This window comes from Temnothorax americanus, unplaced genomic scaffold (genome assembly GCF_048541705.1).
Source record: "Temnothorax americanus isolate GAGA-0224 unplaced genomic scaffold, ASM4854170v1 Scaffold4, whole genome shotgun sequence".
Taxonomy (NCBI): domain Eukaryota; kingdom Metazoa; phylum Arthropoda; class Insecta; order Hymenoptera; family Formicidae; genus Temnothorax; species Temnothorax americanus.
In genome coordinates, this window is record NW_027509547.1 from 395748 (window position 1) to 415239 (window position 19492).

The window sequence follows — 19492 nt, forward strand, 5'->3', positions numbered from 1 at the left end:
ACATTTGCCGATGTGCAAAAAAAAAATCTTGTCTAAGAGACAAAGAATAATCATACAGTGCAAAACGCATCGCGACGAATGTTCAGTAAATATCTAAGAATATCTATCGGAAATCTGTGCATATTTTTTTCCCTGAGAAGTGTCGCTCTGATCGTTCTATTTCCAGCTGATGATTTTAAAGGTAAAATTTTTTGAAGCGCGATTTATCGGACCCGTAGGAAATAATTTATGCATGATTTGATTTAAGCTTTCCCCCTTAAGTACTGTCTCGCTGATATTACTCACAGTTCGCTGGTTTACTGCTCCAAGAAAAAGCTTCTCGCAAATTGGCTGTGAATTAATAATTGTCACATGCTTTTCTGCGTTTAAGGTGTTTAGACTACGAATGTGCATCTTCGCTTATATAAATTTCGAGATTTCGTAGAGAAGATTTGGACATTTTTAATTTGTTATTTCGAAATTTATCTCGCTATATCATTCTTTTTCACATTCATCCGTAAGAAATCTAGAAATCTGTAAAATATTATAACGAAATAAGCCTCTTTTAATCAGTGGTCTTCCTCGCTCTATGAATTTTGTCCATATCCCCGATCTCATAATCTACGAGACAGTATTATAATCTACAGACGGCGATGTAAATGTGAATCAATAGGTTTTATTACCGATCCGTTCGAATGGCGATTCTATCAAAGAATCGCTCGTTGATTTTATTTCAAAAGCGGAACATTGTGTTTTATCTATGTGTCAATTTTTTTAGTTACGGGGGCCTCTTGTGAAGTCGCACAACAATTAATTTTAATCCCGGACCTCGAATTTTTATGTGAATGCCGTCGGTGCGCGGTTCCATTGTTCCACTGCTATCTCTTTACGGGCGTCGCGATAGAAAAAAAGCGCAATTTAAACGTATTCGTATTTTTATTCGATCGTTCGTCGATCCAGCCGAATCTAGTCATCGAATCTAGGAACGTTTGCCCACTGCCTCGCAAACGAGATCGACGGTCGCCAGTAGATCAACTCTACATAGATCTTGAGTAGAGGAAATTCGAACGACGTGTATTGTATGGTTCAACGATCATTATTTAGCGATTACGAAACGATCGGCTGTACAATAATTTGAGATCCCGGATCACAAATATCCGTATAAAACACGGTACGGCGAACCTTCTCCTTAATTGACGTCTATAGATAGGTGATATATGTGTGTGTGTGTAATGCGAAAGAGGCGATATTTCGTACCTCTATACCGTTCCGTTTAATAAAATTATTCGTTTAGATACTTATCACAACAGGTGGAATATATCGTAGGAACCCTGCCTGTGTCTTACGTGTATATGTGTGTTTGTGTCTGTTTGCTGCATGTCTATGTATATATGTCATACATGTGTGTGAATGTTCAATTTTACAACCACTGCGAATCCCGGTTACATCAGGTAATATTGGTACCAGCGCAATTTCAGCGAGTTCAAATTTCTGTAGACCCACGGAAATCGTTTCTCCGCGCGTAATCCGCGCGATGATGGAAACGCGACATTAGACAATGTAGGCATGAGGGCTCACTGTTTCTCGTCCATCGAAAATTGAACTCACCGAAGTTATACCGACATTTTAATCCCTGAATTATATTAGCGGAGATTTTCCGGTCACCGCGGTTCACAGCGCGTCCCTCTCGGCGCACGGAATTTCAAATACGAATGTACACTTCGCGCAAAGACTATTTACAGGGGAAGCGATCAGAGAAACGGATACGGTTCCATAATTAAAATATCGGGCGTCGCACAGTCAGGGACGGTTTAAAAATTTCCATTCTCTCATCCGCGCGAATCGTTTATCTTCGCGCGCAAAAAATCGGAGAATCGCTCTCTACCAATATATGTATATTATATATACTATCTACAAAGATCCCTAATTTCCGTCCATCGATTGCGAAATACTGTGAAATTTTGCATCTCGTTATAATACATAGATAAACTGAGAGCAACAAGGAAACAATGCGCTATTATTATATAGGCGACCAACCGGAAGGGAAACCGTACGAGTTCGTGACCAGCTTTCGTCGCCTGTGGCTCATGGAAGCGACACAAAATCATTATAATCACAGTTCAATTCTCCGCATAATTGCGCAGACTAGCACAAATATTTTTATGGCTCGGTAAAACAAGATATAAGTCAAAATGTCTTTCCCGGAGCAATAAAATAAACTACTGAAAAGTAGGATGTTGTCTAATTTTAGCTAAACATAATAATCGGCAATAATGTCATTTTTATGATAATGCGATTACTATAGAATATATATTGTATGAACTCAGCACATTTTTTTGATAATTTATTTCGAGATAAACAAATTGACTTAAAGTCTTTTTATCAAGCGCCAAAAAAAATTTTACCAAATTATTTGCAAGAGATCATACTTTCCATTCCTAGAAAATAACAGAAGATGCGAATAGACATGAGTATAAGTTTATGTTCAGAAAACGTAGAGTTTTTTCAACTCATTGAGTTTATATTCTAATAGAACGTAATTTTATTTATTGTTGCAATACTGTGCTATACTGAAATTTGCATAAGTAAAATATTTCTGTATATTCTTTTATTTGTATTTAGCTTCTTTAGAGCCATTATAAATACATAATTATAGGAGAAAAATATTCTACATTTATGCAAATCTTTTCAGTAAAGTGATCGTCACTGTTATTCACTTCAAAATAAAATACAATTTTAGTATTAAATTGTATGAGATGATCTTTCTTACGTTCTTATTAAAGGAGATATAAAAGCGAATCAAAACTCTACATTTCTCGCGCATACTCACATTTATCCACATCGCCCGCACGGTCGTGAGTCCGGCGCATTTTAGAAAACCATTTTCGAATTCCAACGTTCTCGAATTACCGCCGAGGGGACAGCCGCATGCCGTATCCGTGTGGTATCGCGGGATCGATCAGGGGATGTCGCAGGACGATCGTAGACCCGTGCCGATTATTGTGCGTGCGTTCACTCGTCAACGTCGATCAGCCAAACGGCGCGGTCCAGACGGGAAGGCGTCGCCGTCGCCGTCGCGTCGTTCACGGAGATCATCTTGTTTAGGATCGTCGTCTCCCGCAGCAGCCGCACGCTACCCTCGTAAGTCGTCGGACGGTGTTATTGCGAGGACGTCCGCGGTGGTTGGCCGTTGGGCGGCGGCGGAGGCGGAGGCGGTGGTTGTGGGTGCACCTGGTGGGACAGGAGACTGTGCGCCTGCACGTGGGCCGCCGCCGGGTGGTGATGGTGATGCTGATGGTGATGGGAGTAGAAGATGGGCTGCGCCGTGGTAGGCGCGCACGAGGTGCCGACGCCGACACCGACCCCAACGCCGACGCCCACGCCGACGCCGACCGAGTGCGACAAAGCGGAGGTCGCGCCTACCGAGGACGGCACCGGGGGTCCCGGTGGTCCCGGTGCCGTCACCGACACGGACACGCCGCCGGAAGTGCCAGTGCCGGCTGACGCCTCGTGATACAAGATCGGTACCCTGACTAGCCTTTGGGTAGCGTGCGCCATGTTCGCCGCCTCCAGTTCGGCGGCCAGCTGCCGTTTCCACTTGTTTCGCCGGTTCTGGAACCAGATCTTCACCTGGGTCTCCGTGAGCCTGAGCGAGGCGGCGAGGCCGGCGCGCTCCGACGATGAGAGGTAGCGCTTCATGTCGAACGTGCTCTCCAACTGGAACACCTGCGACCTGGAGAACACCGTCCTGGTCTTCTTCTTGCGCTTTATGCTGTTCGACTCGCGACCGTCTACGCCGACCTGCACGTTGTTCTGGCCGTTGCTATTGCCGTTTCCACCGCCACCACCACCGCCGCCGCCGCCGCCGCCGCCACCGCCACCACCACCACCACCGCTCATCGAAGTGCCGTGAATACTCGTCGACGTGGACTCGCCTTCGCCATCGGCATCCGCACAGTCATCAGCCTCACCGAGGTCGTCGTGCCCCTCGTCGCCGCTTGACGGACTCCTCGCGCGGTGCAGACGGTCATCGGCGTTGTCGTCATCGAGCTCGTCTAGAGGAAAATATACGTGTATTGATTTCAATTACCCTATAGCTTTTTTATTCATAATATGCTTTTCAAGATGCATACTTATATGCATATATTTTTGAATATTTTTTCACGTGTCTGCTGTTCTGGAATCTTTCGAAACTTTTCTCGCTTCGATTATTATTAATATTATTATATCGTTATCTCAATAAATATGAATTTTCTCTCAAAACCGTTATATTATATGTAAAAATTGATAAAGAAAATTATAATCGCTTTCCTTTTCCAATACATTAATTTTTACTTACAATCAAAAGCTACCAGACACTTTTTACCCGGAATTAATAGTTGCTCATAGAGTTATATTTTTCTGTTAATTATATTTTTTTGTTCGTGTTGCTGAAACAAAGATATCTTTATTTGCGAGGATCGTTATTCTTCAACTGGAATATTATTCTTAACAAGTAACGCAGGATAACTCGGATTAATGGCGGCAAAATTCGCGGAGATCAGAATATCATATAACAAATAATGATATTTGTAATGCGAAGTATAAAAGACACGTAGTGTGTATATTTATCGATAATCGCTCTTCTTTTCAAATGTGATCCGTATACGTCAATCAGCCTGGAGCGCTTTGGATTTACAAATTCTCTCACGCGCGCTCCGGTATAAATCGCCATTATACATTTCTCTATCCATATTGAATATTTAATCAATTAATAGAATGCTAATTAATATTCTATTAATCCATTTTGACATAATTGCTGCGTATTGAATTCTCTACGCCGCTATCGATGCAGATGCATCATCCAATGACATTATTTGCGACGCGTGTATATCTGTATAAAATACCGTTATACCGCTGTGTCTCTTTTGCAATGTATGAGAACGCGAAGGAAACAATAAAACACGCAACGATTTATTCATTTCCTACAAATATTTTCTTTGTCACTGTACCTTTAATTAGGCATGCGATATTTCACGTACGCGCACTTCCATCGAGGATAAATATAATTTTATCGTTTTATTTTTAGCGACCAAATGTCATTAGCATGTGTATACGATATTTAATTCTTTCTCTCTACAAACGATCGTTGTGGCACAGACAAAAAGTCGGCCGAAACGAAACTAGATACGATACATTTTTATAATCAATAATTTGATATTTGTTATACCGGGAATACAATCGAGAACATATTTTTAAAAATATATGCTTTTCAACTTTTTTCGTTCGTAAAGTGAGAATCATTATTATAACCATTAAAACAAGATTTATCCAAAAATCTGTTGAACTCTTATATATAGCTTTAGATATTTCTTTGTTTTCTCTCAATTTTTCTGTACTATTATTTTAATTATATTTGCTTATTTTTAATAAAATTGCTTTTAACGAAAATTTCATTTCCAGCCTATGGTGCTTATATAAACAAAAGTAACGCACAATAGCAACCAAATGATCGTTATTATCATTATTGTATCGTTAAAGAATTTAGTATTGTAAGTCGGGACTGACGAGCGTTCGCAGGTGTGTCCATAGGTGGGAATGGTAACTGCCTAAGTGCTTAGACAAGGTGGCAGAAGCAAAACGATCGTCGGGTAAGGCGATCGACGTTGGTTTGTCGTGATGGAAGCCGTGGAAGCCTTACGCGTAGTTGTATACGCGAAGATATACACATAGATACACGAGACACACAGAGTCTATAACGCGCAAGCATGCAGACAATATATCTGTATATCTACGGAGGTCCCCCCACGTTAACCCTCGTTTTCCTTTGCCTTTTCTTCGCGATCTATACGAGTTAACGGTTCCACGTCTCAATCGTCTCGAGACATTGGTCTATGCATCTTGGTATGTCTGACACATTTTTGCGTTATTATATCAAGCAAAGAGAATTAATAATATTTTTATATAATTGGAAACACTCATTTTTCTTAGAGCACGTTCTTGGGTTTCAGATAAATATTTTTATCTTCTCTTTGGTGAAATAAATTTAATTATTATAATAATTATAAAATTATATTAAAACTATTAAAGAAATTCTCTATTACATACATAGAACTCATCAGGTATAAAATATGCCGTACGTTTCTTTGTGTTTCGTTTTTCCACTTAATCAAAAAATCTGAAAAAAAGAGAAACTCTTCGTATTACCGTACTTCTGTCTGATTCGACGAAAGCCGGTGTTCTAGACCGCAGTTGCGAAACAATGTTAACATCTCCTTCCGAGCGTAGCGCGCGTTTTCCCTTGGATTATCCTTAATAAGCCGTCTCGATCTGCCTGGGCACGCGGGGGAGATGTAAAAGGGAGGGAATCGAACTCACCTCGCTGCGGGAAAGATGCGGACGCGGGACTGACGCGGCTGAGGGTGCCGACCACGTCGCTTGGCGAAGGATGCTCGAGCGTCTGCAGGCCGTGCGCCGGCCTCCATGGAAACGGCCAGCCGGCACCGCCGAGTAAAACGCCACGGATGCCGTCGGCGTCGACAATGTCCGGCGATTGGCCGGCGACCTGCACGGCGTTGCTGAGGGCGGACGAGGCCGCGGCGGCCAGCCGCGAATGATGCTGATGCTGCTGCTGTTGCTGCTGATGGAGATGCTGCAGCGTCGACGGGTAGAACAGGCCGCCGATGCCGACCGGATATCGACTCGCTATTAATCTATATACAACAAGATGGTACGTTGTTGTTTTATAATTAATTTAAGAATTTATCATTAAAATCAGTAAAAAGAGCGAGGCCCTATGCAACGTAAAGATATAATTTTTATTTATCCAGTTTAATAAATCTCACTTTCAGGTGATCCAAAAGCACTCTGCTTTTATTAAAAAATAAATTGATCAATCCGGACTTGACTTTTTTCTTATAATTAGCTAAAATATTGAATTATACTAAATGTGGAAAGTAGCTTTAAAATCAGACACGATTGAAAACAAAGAACATCCAGTTTTCAACTGTAAGGTTCTGATAAATTTTTAAAAGTTTTATTCACGCGTTTAAATGCAAGAGAAATTTACTCCTTACAATTTTAATTTGGATAGATCTTTTGTTGTCACGATGATTAACGTTGAATATTAAATATTTTTTAATACATGAAAGAATTTATTAATATACAATCTTATTGATTTTATTGATATAAGTTTTTCTTAATATAGTTGAATATAATTATGATCAACGATTGCAAAGACTTAAATCGCGTCAGGTTTAATTTAACACAGTAATATTCGTGTTATATTAGATTATTATAATATGACATGGATGTGAAATGCCAAGCAATATGAAGAATAACGTCAAGTAATGAAATGTCAAGAATTGATTGGTAGGCAGATCGCGAAATCCACAAAGTCTGTGAGTTTTATATTTTATCTAACACGTGACCGAGAAAAAAAAGGAATAATCGAACACCGCGAACAAGTCGAGTACAACCTTCAGCTTTGGTTACAAAAGAATTTACGAACTTCCACTACCGTAAATACGAGCAGAGCCTATACCCGTGACGCGGTAGTAGTTGGAGCATGCGGGATCGTTACGTTCGGGATAAGTGCCGTCGCTCGTAGCCGACGGCCATTGCCATTCGGATTTACTCAACCACTCGGGAAAAAGCAAAGCTCACCACTGAATGGAATATATTTGGAAACGGTGTTTGCACCGCAACAATAGCTGGACGTGCTATACGAATAAACGCTCGACTGGTTATTAAGAGCAAAAATCCGCTTAGAGCAAGAAGCTCTCGAGAAAATCGTCACGCTGATCAGGAGGAAAGTATACCTGCGTCGCGGACCCTTCCGGTAGCGAATTTAGTAACAGCTTTATGCGCACAATGACGTGCGGAAACCTTGATTAACACGTTGAGTGCCATGCCGGTCATCGGCCGCGCGCTGATCGGCGCTGATCGGCGCCACTGAAAGTCCAAGTGCCGATTCATCGGTGACCGGCGCTGGCCGGCGCTACCAAAGTAAAAAAATGTATAAAACTCGTACGAAATTCACAAGTCTATAAATATATTTACATTAAAGTAACAGTCTAAAGTACCTGATAAACATACTACGTATGGTAATTTTGCACAATTCAATTATATCGTATAATATTTTATCAAGTTGTGGATGCCGGAGAGACAAGCGAAATATAGTAGGTCCAATATTCTGTGTTAAAATGACTCTTGATGATAACGCGGTTTTCCACACTTGTTCAAATGTACATACAACACATTAATAACGATGAGAAACAAAATACGATGGTGCAATCAAATTTCTGTGAAATTTTGCGAATTTAGTAGCTTTGTCTCGGTCAGGGCCTATAAATCGTTCATCAGTAAATCTGTCTTCATGGCTGCTTGTCCTCCGGTTCTTATTTAACCGCTTAACAAGAGTTCTCTTTCTCCTTCTTTTTCTTTCTTTTCCGATAATTCTTTCTCTTATTTCCGATCGCAGCTAAGCGCCATTGTTGCAGCTGCACGCGCGCGCCGTGGAAACTTAATGCGAGAGTAACCGATTTGTGGTTAACAGAAATATAGGCAAGCAGGGATCTGCCGGTCGACTGGCCGATATTGGCAAGCAGGGCCGGTTGGTCAGGCATGTGGGCCGAGGAGGCTTCGGAAGCCTTACTTTTCCGTGTTCCCTCCTCGCTTCCCCGTCGCAGTCCGTCTGCGACGAGCGATCTGATCTCGTTTCGATACACGCTCGCCACGTGAAAGCGTATTTGACTTTGTCCGCCATCGTATCGCACTTTGCGCCTATTATCACTTATAGGGCTCGTTTAGGCAACAGATATGGTAAATAATTCCAGCGTTCCACCTCGCCGGGTCACATTTACTTTGCAAATTTATTCGAAATATTTAAAGATATATTCTTTACTCTTCATCCTGAGATAATTGCAATACACTTTTTTAAAAAAATTTTGTAATAATGTAAAAATTTTGCAACTTGATGTTATTATCTTGAGAAGCTCGAGCTCCAATTAAATCCACAGCAAATATGTTGCAAAATAACATTTTCCTTTCCTCAAGCAAGAAATGGTATAGCGAAATCTCGAGCGAAATCTGCTCTTCTTCGCATTCGTTGAATCGATCGGATATCGATCTCCCTTTTAATGACCTTATCTTCTCGTATCAACGAGTCAGCGATGCTCACGCTTATGTGAGTTAATGCCTCATTGACGAGACTCTATATACGTGTCAACCGTTTATCACCAGGAGAAAGTCACGTTGGGCGATAGATACGACACAACAGTAGTATAACGACGAGGATGACGACGACGTGGCTGTCCGGAACCGAAGTAAAGAAGGAATTAAGAGACACCCTTCCTAAGAGAATTCCTGAGCGACACGCAATCTTCGGGGCGGGCCTCTTCCTTAATTCCCAACGATTTTCCCGGCATCGAGACGAGATATCGAGGTATTCTGAAGAAGGCTTCGCGCGGCTAACGCGGGAGAGGAGAGACGACGGCCCGCGGGGCACACACAAATATCCCGGAAAAGATAAAGGAAATCTGACAACCGCCTGTTTTGTAAGCATTCAGGGACCCTTCTCTGAAGAAGCAGGTATAAACACCAAACACTCGGATCTCTCTCGGTGGAGAGATCCGCCACCTTTTACTGCCTAATTCTGCAGGTCTTGCGTCTTAGGCGGCCGCGAACACTCGACGTGGCTAGCTGAGTTTACGAGTTCTCTCTACGTAGGCACTCAAGGACCTCTTTCTCAGCGATACCTCCCTTTAACGCTCTCTAGGTCATCGAGCACACACTTGACTCGCGTAATTCGCCTTTCATTTCTGTTCCTCTTTTGCAGTCGAAGATCGGTCGGATGTAGCGACCGCATTCGAGTATATTCATATTTGATCCATTTTCTGTTTTGTACAGTCTTTTGATTCTGTGTGTAATAATATTTTTTTATTTAATTTAATATAATTTTGCTGACGACGATTTTATCATTTATAAGTTGAAAAAAGATTTCTAAAGGAAATGACTGATACTTTTAATTATGTCATAAGTTTTTTATCTCATATTTTTATCTCTTATATTTATAATATTTAATACTATATTATTTATGTGTAATATTTAAGAGACAATAAAATTAAGAGATTAAAAGTTATTATTAAAATTTCTAGCGAGGGAAACTTGAAACTAATTGGAAAATAAACTTTCTTATTTGTTTACTCTGTAAGTTTTTGAATCAGATTTATATCTTCTAAAATTCAATATCACAATAATTAAATAAATTTTTTTTCATAAATCTCTTACTGAGAAAAGTACGATTTAATTTATCCAATAATTTGATATTACAATTTATCACGTAGAATATGAATTTATTTGCAACTTGCCGCGGTAATGAAGAAATTCTTTAAAGATTTCGTTTACCCTTATTTTATTGAGTACATATTTTTAATACGATGTGCCCGAGTTTGGCTTTATTGGGCAGTTCCGTTAAAATTTTCCCTCCGTGTCTTCAACGACGTATTTTACCGCTTGCTTGTATTGATTATTATTCTACCTCTGCTTGTGCGCTTAGTAAGTGCCATTCTCAAATATAAACTCTTTATGCCGTTAACGATCGCTCGTAACACGATACGTTTCGTCGTGTATCGTTACACCGAGGGTAGTTAGGAGCGCAGCGAAGAAAGGAGAAGTCGATCGCGTTCGCTAGCGAAAGTGCGCCCAAAGCGGTTCGCAATCTGTATGCTCAATATGCGATCATCACGCTGTGCTTTACAGAGAAAAATAACAACAAGGGGACAAAGAAAACAGTGGAAAATAGATTATCGAACATTAACGAGGAGAAATAAAGAGAAAAGAAGTAAACGGATGTGATAAATTTTCAAGCTTTGTTTGATACACCGTCGAATTAAGAAGCATTCTTCTGTACATTCTTTTTATATATTGTTTATTTTAATCCGATTTTTATCTCTTTCTCTCTCTCTCTCTCTCTCTCTCTCTCTCTCTCTCTCTCTCCCCCTCTCTCATATTTGCATATAATTGCAATACGATGAAAAATCTGTTGTTACATTAAATCGTCTTATAAAGCGTCGTCGAAATGACCCAACAACGATTTATTGGCTTTCAAAGCATTCGGCTAAATCCGTTAGTTGGCTTCATTACATTATTGGCTTGCGATAGACGGAATGACGAATTTATTTTCATGTTTACAGCAGTAACACTTTGTCTCTATGTGTATCCTAAAGAAAATTATCATTACTATAAATATGGCTTTTGATACACAACTCCTGAAGTTGAACTCCAAATCGTTTTACGAATGATATAAACTAATAGAGCAAATTTCTTGAAATTAATTTATATTAGAAGCGCGCTTTATAGCATCGTCGTACGATACGCAATTATATATTTACATTATAATTACTTTTGGACAGAATTAACGTTTCGTTAGCCATGTCTCCTCGCATGACTTTTTAATCAAGAATTCGCTACTTCGTAGACAAAGCAGTGTCGAATGAAATCGGAGGGAATTGTATTCCGGCGCAATCCGTGATCCTATATATCGCTCATCCCGAGCATTTGTTCCCAACGTCGAAACATTCATATCGCTCGCGAATAGGCGATCATACACAATAGGCTTTATCGTATCTTCCTTTGAAACTTGTAGCGCGATTCCACCCTAATTAACGAATCATTCATCAGCGCTGTAATTAACGAGGCAGTCTCTGTCGCGGATTATATCAGACGGATCTTTCCGTTCGCGGTCCTACCGCGCCCGCGGTAACGTTTTCGAATGTAAGCCCTCGCGATATCGCACGAGCAAATCGAGCAAAAAATATTTTTGCGATATACTCCGCGCCGGGATCAACGAACCACGCGAAACGAATCCGAAATGTATTGAGAACGAACAAGATGAAACGATAATTAATTTTTCTGAATATGAGGTCCGAGATAAAATCTGATTACTTTGTCCCACCAACTTTCTCGATGCCTTACGTAACTTTTTAAGATAAATATATAGGCTATTTTTTTTAGAAATTTAATTGACGTGCATAACAATTTTAATTAACTTGGAGTCGATAGCGTCTTTTAGTAAGATGTTTGACTTTCAGAATACCATGGGTATCACGCGTCAACTCTGAGGTACACATTTCTTCGGCTCAAGAGGAGCGGACTTCTTAAAGAGGAGTCGGAGGTGATTGTTACGATTTCATAAGGCGCGCATGTATACCGGGTGTATTTAGTGCGTAAATCCCTGCGCGTATATATATACTTACTCCCTTGCGGAGAAATATTATTATTTGATCAGTTATATAAGTTATACATTGTACATACATATATATATAGAGGATGGATAGTGCTCTGCTGAGATCGCATGACGCCAACTTTTCTCTCCACGACCTTGGCCAGCGAGAATCTCAGGCTGGCGTAGAGCGGCAATTTAATAATAAATCGAGCCTAGAACTTGCGCACTTCCTCCCGGAAGAGACGTAAGGGCTGCTTGCTCGGCAGCAAATGGGCCGCGGGATAGGTAGCCCGTTTCTCGAGGGAATCTTAGGCTCCTTAACCTTGGAGTATACGCGTACGGCGCGGCGTTCCATCCGCATCCATTAAGCACTCTACATTTAATTGATTTTTTGCCATCCCTCCCTTTCATCAACGCACGAGTTTTGGCAGCAAATTTCGGTTATGCCAGTGTTGCGCGTGACGTTATTTAGCGTGCTTGCGAAATTATGCCCGTGACACGCGCGTGTATTTTACCTATGTGTGGTGTATGTGTGTACGCGTGAAAATGGCGCGAGCGCGCGATCATCGTGTAATTCTATACCGCCGCGCGATTTTTTGTTGAATTCGATTTAAACGCGTGAATGGATCCGAACGGAATATATGCGATTTGTAATTTTACGTATCGGCCGCGGAGCGGTTATTATACAAGCGAGACACGCCTCTTTTCGTTGCCTTTTGTGATGCGCGAATTATGTCGTGCATTACCTAAAAATTTGTTGCGTTATTATATCCATATTGCATTAAGTTGCATGCATTTATGCGTGATTTGTGTTTTCTTCAGCGCCATTGTTCAAAGAGAATTGGTTATTTTATATGTTATCCCATATTACACGGACATACATTAAACCTTCTTTGAGTCTATAGTTTGCGTAGTTTTCAATGAATTAATGAATTAATGAATTAATCGCGTCAATTGTATATTAATCAATAAATTTTTGATAGACTTATCGAAGACGAAGATATTTACAGATTCAAAAATAATTCACAAATACATTTTGGGGGATTTTGCTGGGATTGATGTTTATAATCTTATGAGTGCCAAAATTGTCATTTCTTGGTGAAAATGGAATTAACTACATGCTTTTGGCGAAAAGAGAGAAAATCTGTTTATTAAAGTTTACCATTTATCCGCCGTGATAAGTTCGTTTGCGTGACGGGCCCCACTCGACGAGGCTTTTCTCGTTTAGTGGAGTGTACCCCAACGGTGCATACGAGTGGAACTTAATCAAATGGTAAACGGGTGGAAAACAAGCAATCGTAGCCGTCGCGCCGGCAGCCAAGCATGGCGAGGGCGCGGACGGGGACGGGGACAGGGACGAGGACGAGGACGGGAGCGGGGGAGGGAGGTAGGTCTCGTCAATCGAGGAGGGGGTGTAAATCTGATAAAATCATCTCGAACCCTCGAGTCTTTCTCTTGCCCCTTTGCGGCGCGCAGTGCCGTGCTCGGATTCCTCGTAGATATATCCGATAACGCGCGGGGGTCCTCCTAAATAACGTAAGTAATGTAAGAGGGTGGTGTTGTTGCTACGGTTGTTATTAAATGAGACAGCCTAATAGGCCCATTACGGTCCCCTCGTCGGTCCATTCCCACATAATATAATCCTCACCGCACGCGCTCGCTCGTTGCCGCTATACCCCTTACCGTTTCGCCACCCCCAATATGTCGTGTATCTTGATCCGGACGAGCTCACGCCTACGGAAATCTTCGGTCCACGACGGCCGCGTAGACCCTGGATACATCCCTTTCCGCTCGGTAATCCAAGTTGACGGGCGCGGACATTGGGACGTGGAACATGGTGTCCCGCATCAACCGAAAAATATCTCTGGGCTTTTTTGAACAATTTGGAGTCAATTTTTCTTTTGAAGATGTCGAGGAGACTCATCGTCGTTACGACTTAATAATTCTCAATTTTAAGCTCCTTGACAAGAGCAAGCTTTAATAAACTTTTGGTTAAAGCAAAGTCGACGAGAAATTAACTGAAAACAAAGTTTTGTTACTGAGATATTTCGAGGATATTGACTTTCCACTAGAAAAAACATTTATATTTTCTTAAATATCTTTGTGTAATTAAAAAATTAAGGAAGAATTTCGGTTTCTCGAATTAATCGAAATTGAGAGAGCTACAATTTTTGAATCACCATAGAAATAAAATTTTCTTTTGTCAATTTTACAAGTTCTTTTTTAATGATAATTATATCACTGCATGTGGTGAAAATTAAAGTTCCCTCGATTTTTGTTAAATGAATGCTCTTAATGAATATTAACGCACGTGATTCAGTTAGTGCAATTTATACAACGCTAATGTGAAAATGTGAAACGCGTGGCCTCGTGCACTCGTGCACGCGTTTAAATTATGCGAATAATGGCGGCGAAGAGTCGGATATTAATCCATCGCAATGGTGTTGTCGAATCTCTCGGGTCAAAGCTTTGCAAATGCGTGTTTTTATCGTGGAAACGCTAACGCGGCGGAGTTTCTAATTGCCTGAGAGAGAGGGTGCGGTCTTAATTTATTCAACAATTCCGCCAATTACGCGAGCGGCGAATATGAATAACGACGATGTTACGAATTAATTAATCATTAGCAAGTATTAGCAACTCCATTTACCGACACTTTTGCATTAATATTAAATGGCGACGGCATTGAATTAGCCGTTAAACGATGGCGTTTAAATCGTTGAATTATGTAGTGGGGCTCTTTCTCGCTTTTTTTTCTTTTTTCTTTTACAAATGCTTGCCCAGGAGCATTTCGTTAACCGCGTATTATAAATACAAACTAAATTATATAAATACAAATCAACGCGTGTTTTTATATATATTTTACTCGGGCTTTACCGACGTATGCGTGTACCGTTGTATGCGGCGAAATGAATGGCGATCGCCGATCAGTATAAAGGTTCAAATTTCGGCCAGTTATTTTGGCGGCACCAACCTACAAAATCGAAGGTCACATTGCCGTATCTGACTGATTGTGAGTTTAATGTAATGGTATATGTGTGCGTCGCGTACGCGAATAAATGACGTACACTCTACACGTGTTTGTAACGCAAAGTATTCTCGCGATGCAATAAGTATTGGATTATTATAAAATCGATATTGCTACGTTGTTTCATTTTCCGTGACGCGCGTAAGAAAAAAACGTTCGTGAGAATAAAACGTCATCCGCGGAAATGACGCAAAGCTTCCAGCGTTAATCGTTTTTAACGAATGAATTTAGAAACACGCGCGGGCTTCACTTTCACGAGCTCCCTATCGAGAAACTGCTTCGCGCGATTATATTATGTATACTTACAGGATGTCATGGAAATCGCGATCGTTTGAAGTTAAAATAGAAAGAAGACTGATTGCTTCGACAGTTCTTGATGCGTCAACAGCTTTTGAGGTTTCAATAACCGATTAAAATCGAAAAGAATCGAATAGAGTCGAGAAGCGTAAATAGGCAAAAAAAAGGAAGTTCAGTCTTCATTCCTCCAAATAAAGTTTGAATGCACTTTGCTTTTTTCCGTCAGGAAGATTTGAAGAGATGTGAATATGCAATGCTGAAAATTGAAGCGACAGATGGAAATATGCAATTTTTTTGTTATGGAAAACAGGCATGTTAGAAACTGCATTCGAATAAAAGTGCGAGACATCTGATACATTCTATATATATCGTATATGTTTTAATTTCCAGACGACGCATGTAAAATTCATTGACGTCACCTAAATCTTGTATTCTGGAGTTTAAAAATATTTCCCAGCTATACGTAAATATACGTAAATAATGCAAAAGTCATTCAATTGACAGAACAGGTATTCGGTCCTTTATATTTTCATAGACATTACGTCACGCGCGACACAGCTGTACTATGACGAAATCATAGATTTTCGAGTGATAACAATTGCGTAATTTGACATTCAATAATTCACAATGTTCGATATATAATTACATAATATAATAATAGTAATGTCCGAGATAATCTTGTTTGCTCGTAATATATTTAAAATAATAACAAATTGTTTTTGCGGGACATCTTTTGCAAATCGTAACTACGTTTAATCAAACATACAGATTGAGCGATGAAGTTTTCTAAAAGCTACTTGGATATTTCATCGTCCGAGAGTTTTGTTTATATCTAAAGCTCTGTTCTTCTCGCGAAATCGATCAAAATTAGAAATACGATGAGATTAATCCGTGCCAACTATAAATTCGTTTGTGATCTCTAAGGCCCAGTTTCACAAGTGTCGGTTAACTTTTAATCTTAGATTAGCTCACTCTTCGTCTCCTTCTAACATCCCCCTTAGAAAAAGACGAAGAGTGAGTTAATCTAAGATTAAAAGTTAACCGACACTTGTGAAACTGGGCCTAAGAGAACTCACGAAAACGGGGAATCGTGTCCAAGGCTACGTACGTACCTTGATAGCATTGCGAGATCCGCCGACGCCTGGTGTCCTAGTAGTGGATTGGTAGAGGCATCGCCGGGCGGTGAAAAGGTCGCGGCCGGACTGGTAGCACTGGTAGCACATCCGATACCGATACCCGCGGAATTCGCCCTAGGTTCCAGTCCAGGGTGACCGGTTGCGGACAGTCCGCTGCGTTGGCCGCCGGACAGTCTCAGGGACGTGGGCGAGGACGAGATCCTTCCGGGGCTGCCGCACGACGGCGGGATTCTCTGCGAGTTCTGCGAGTTCGTTGGCGGCGACGTCCTGTCGACGTCCGACGACTGCCTCTCGCCGGACCCCGTGGAGGTCGTCGAGTCGACAGGCGGCGATTCCGGTCTGCCGAGGATACTGGAGATACTGAAGGACGTGTACTGCGGATTGCAGGCAGGCCTGAGCGCCGGCTTGCTCACCGTGTCGAAGCTGAACGAATGGTGGTGATTGCTCAGGCCGCAGCCAGACTTGCCATTCTTCTCCTGCAGCAGCAGTTCCGCCGGGGTGGAGCTGCTCCTGGAACCCTCCAGCTCCAGATCCTCCTCCGACACAACCGACACTTCTATCTCCGTCTCGCCGGACATCCTTCGAGCCGGCCCGTCCGGAGAGATTTCTCGCTGCGGCACTTCTCTCGCGGCTAGCCCAGCTAGCCCGATACGGCTCTTCGAACGAGGCTGGGAGCTTTCGTTCCCGATGGAAGAAGCCACGCGTCAACGCTTTTGGTATTCGTTTATATTATATATCGGTTAAGTGGTGCCCGCCGTCGTCTCGCGCGACGCGACCCGGCGACTATCCACCTCGGACAATCGCATATCAGGACGACACACAGGTACGTAAGACCCAGCGCGGTTGCTGTCGTTGACTCAGACGAGGCTGATCGCGCGGCTCGTCGGTGTCGGTAGCCGAAGCGCGGCCGTCGCCAGGACGTCCTCGCGCGTCGCGGTGGATCGCAGACGGATCGCTCGATCGCGCGACATTCGTAAGCGATACCCTGGACGACAGGATGATAGGAGACAAGACACTTGGACGTCCCACCCTTCGCGGAGTCGCCCTCTCCCCCTATCGTCCTTCCGCCACCTACCACACCCCCTCTTTCTGTCTTCACCTCTCTCCCTCTTTCTCGCTTCCTCTCTCTCCTTTTTCACCACTACACGTCCGCTCCAGTCTGACACGTAACTTCTCTCCTTTTCGCTTTCCGCTCTTTACCGTCCACCGCGGCGCGGCGACGGCGGCGGCGTAAGCGTAAAGCGTTCCCGCGTGAGTAACACCGAGGCGAGGTGCCCTACCGTGCCGTCACTTTTCTCGGGTCACTTCCACTGATCGCCAATCACTCACAAACCGACTACCGACGTCGAATCGGCCCGTCACCGTGGGTGAGTTGACAATCGCGACACACGGTTCATCTCCCTGTTCGGGTTGGAAACCGAAATCGCCGACTTTCGCGCGACGTCGAGGAAATGAAAAAATCGGGAAGAGCTTTGATATATGTTCGGCTGTTCAAATGGAGAATTTGTAGTTCGTATAAGAGAGTTACGTTGGCTTTTTTCGGTCCGACGATGTGCTCGCGTCGCGTCGCGTCGCGTTGCGTCGGAATTTCGACTCGCGCGCGCGTGTCGTCAGAGCGTCGGCGCACGCTGACACCGTGTTCGGTCGCGCGCTCGCGTTAGAAAGAGAGCGGCGCGCAAGCACCCTCGTGTCCTGCGATACGCTTCGCGGCGAGTGACGGGCCGCGGCGGATGGATGCACTGTGCTCGCGCTACTAAGGGTATATAGGAAAACGCCGGAGAAACCGCAGGTCACACGGACGAGGAGAGACTCGTTCGCACACGTAAACACACGCGCACACACCTTGTACGCGCGCGCGCTCGCGCTCACGTATGTTCGCTCGCTCATACGGCGAGAGAGAGTAGGAACGCGAGGGTAGAAGCGCGGCGCGAAGGGCGCGACGGCGAGAAAGAGGGAGAACTGGCGGCGGGGAGTAAGATAAAGAGAAAGAACGCTTCGGAGTCACGCTTCGAGAGTCACGGGGGTAGTTATTGCGCGCCGCGCGATAGCTAGACTGCGGGGTGCTGGCGAGGGAGAGGGGCAGGGAAGGCCGCCGCTCGCTAGAACGGGGCGAACGGATAAATTAGAGGGTGTCAGAGGAAGATGGCAGGAGGGAGCACGCTGACGCGCGCGCGAAGCAGGGAGAGGAAGGTAGTTGGAGGGGAAGGGTGGCAAGCGAGAGCGAGGACGGCTAAGCTGCAAGTTGTCGGAAGGGGTGTCGGTGCGGTCGGGGTAGGTGGCAGGGCGGGGCCTACGGCTTGCCAGGGGTTGGCTTTCTGGATTCCTCATAGGACGGAGGCGCGATCGATGACTCGCGCCGCACACGACTACCCGCCGGGGTAACCCTCGCCGCGGACCAATCGCGTCGGTCGCGCCGTCCTTAACTCGAAAGATACTCGCCCTCGACGTTCCGCGCCACGGCGGCGAGGCGAGGCGAGGCGAGGCGAGGCGACGCCGACGTGGACGTCGAGGTCTGCGAGCGAGAGGGGCGGGAGGGAAAGAAGGGTGGCGAACGCTCGAAACGGGGGGAGCGGGGAGCGCGCGACGGGGTGTGTGGGGGTAACACACAACCCGGTGGCGGTGGCCGCGCCACGCCGTGTTACTTATCCATTATAACACTCCAAGATCTTGATTTAAGCCTGCAGCCAGTGGTGAGCTTTTAACCAATTAGCCTTTATAGCCTACTCCCTCCGTCCTCCCGCTTCCCGCCGATCCCTCTCTTCGCCCTTCTAGCTCGCCTCGTCGAGTCTTCCTACCGTGGCGCGCGATAGTAGCCGCCACGTTGGTGTACCTATATATTCTATACCAACG

The 19492-nt window shown here is 43.6% G+C and overlaps 1 protein-coding gene across 1 annotated transcript; it reads right to left on the minus strand.

Annotated features, from left to right (window-relative positions):
* Positions 1-832: 832 nt before the first annotated feature.
* Hmx (H6 family homeobox) lies at positions 833-18653 on the minus strand. Its single transcript, XM_077415486.1, has 3 exons — positions 16619-18653; positions 6337-6671; positions 833-4034 (listed from the first exon to the last, which is right to left on the minus strand). The coding sequence occupies exons 1-3, from the start codon at positions 17218-17220 to the stop codon at positions 3139-3141; spliced, it is 1833 nt and encodes a 610-aa protein (XP_077271612.1). The 5' UTR covers positions 17221-18653; the 3' UTR covers positions 833-3138.
* Between the last annotated feature and the right edge of the window lie 839 nt (positions 18654-19492).

Excerpts from the sequence above, each read along its gene's own strand:
- Hmx (XM_077415486.1), bottom strand. The coding sequence starts at position 17,220 with ATGTCCGGCGAGACGGAGATAGAAGTGTCGGTTGTGTCGGAGGAGGAT. Across the intron at positions 6,672-16,618 it reads GATCTCGCAATGCTATCAAG|ATTAATAGCGAGTCGATATC; the intron begins GTACGTACGTAG and ends TGTTGTATATAG. Across the intron at positions 4,035-6,336 it reads CGCATCTTTCCCGCAGCGAG|ACGAGCTCGATGACGACAAC; the intron begins GTGAGTTCGATT and ends ATTTTCCTCTAG.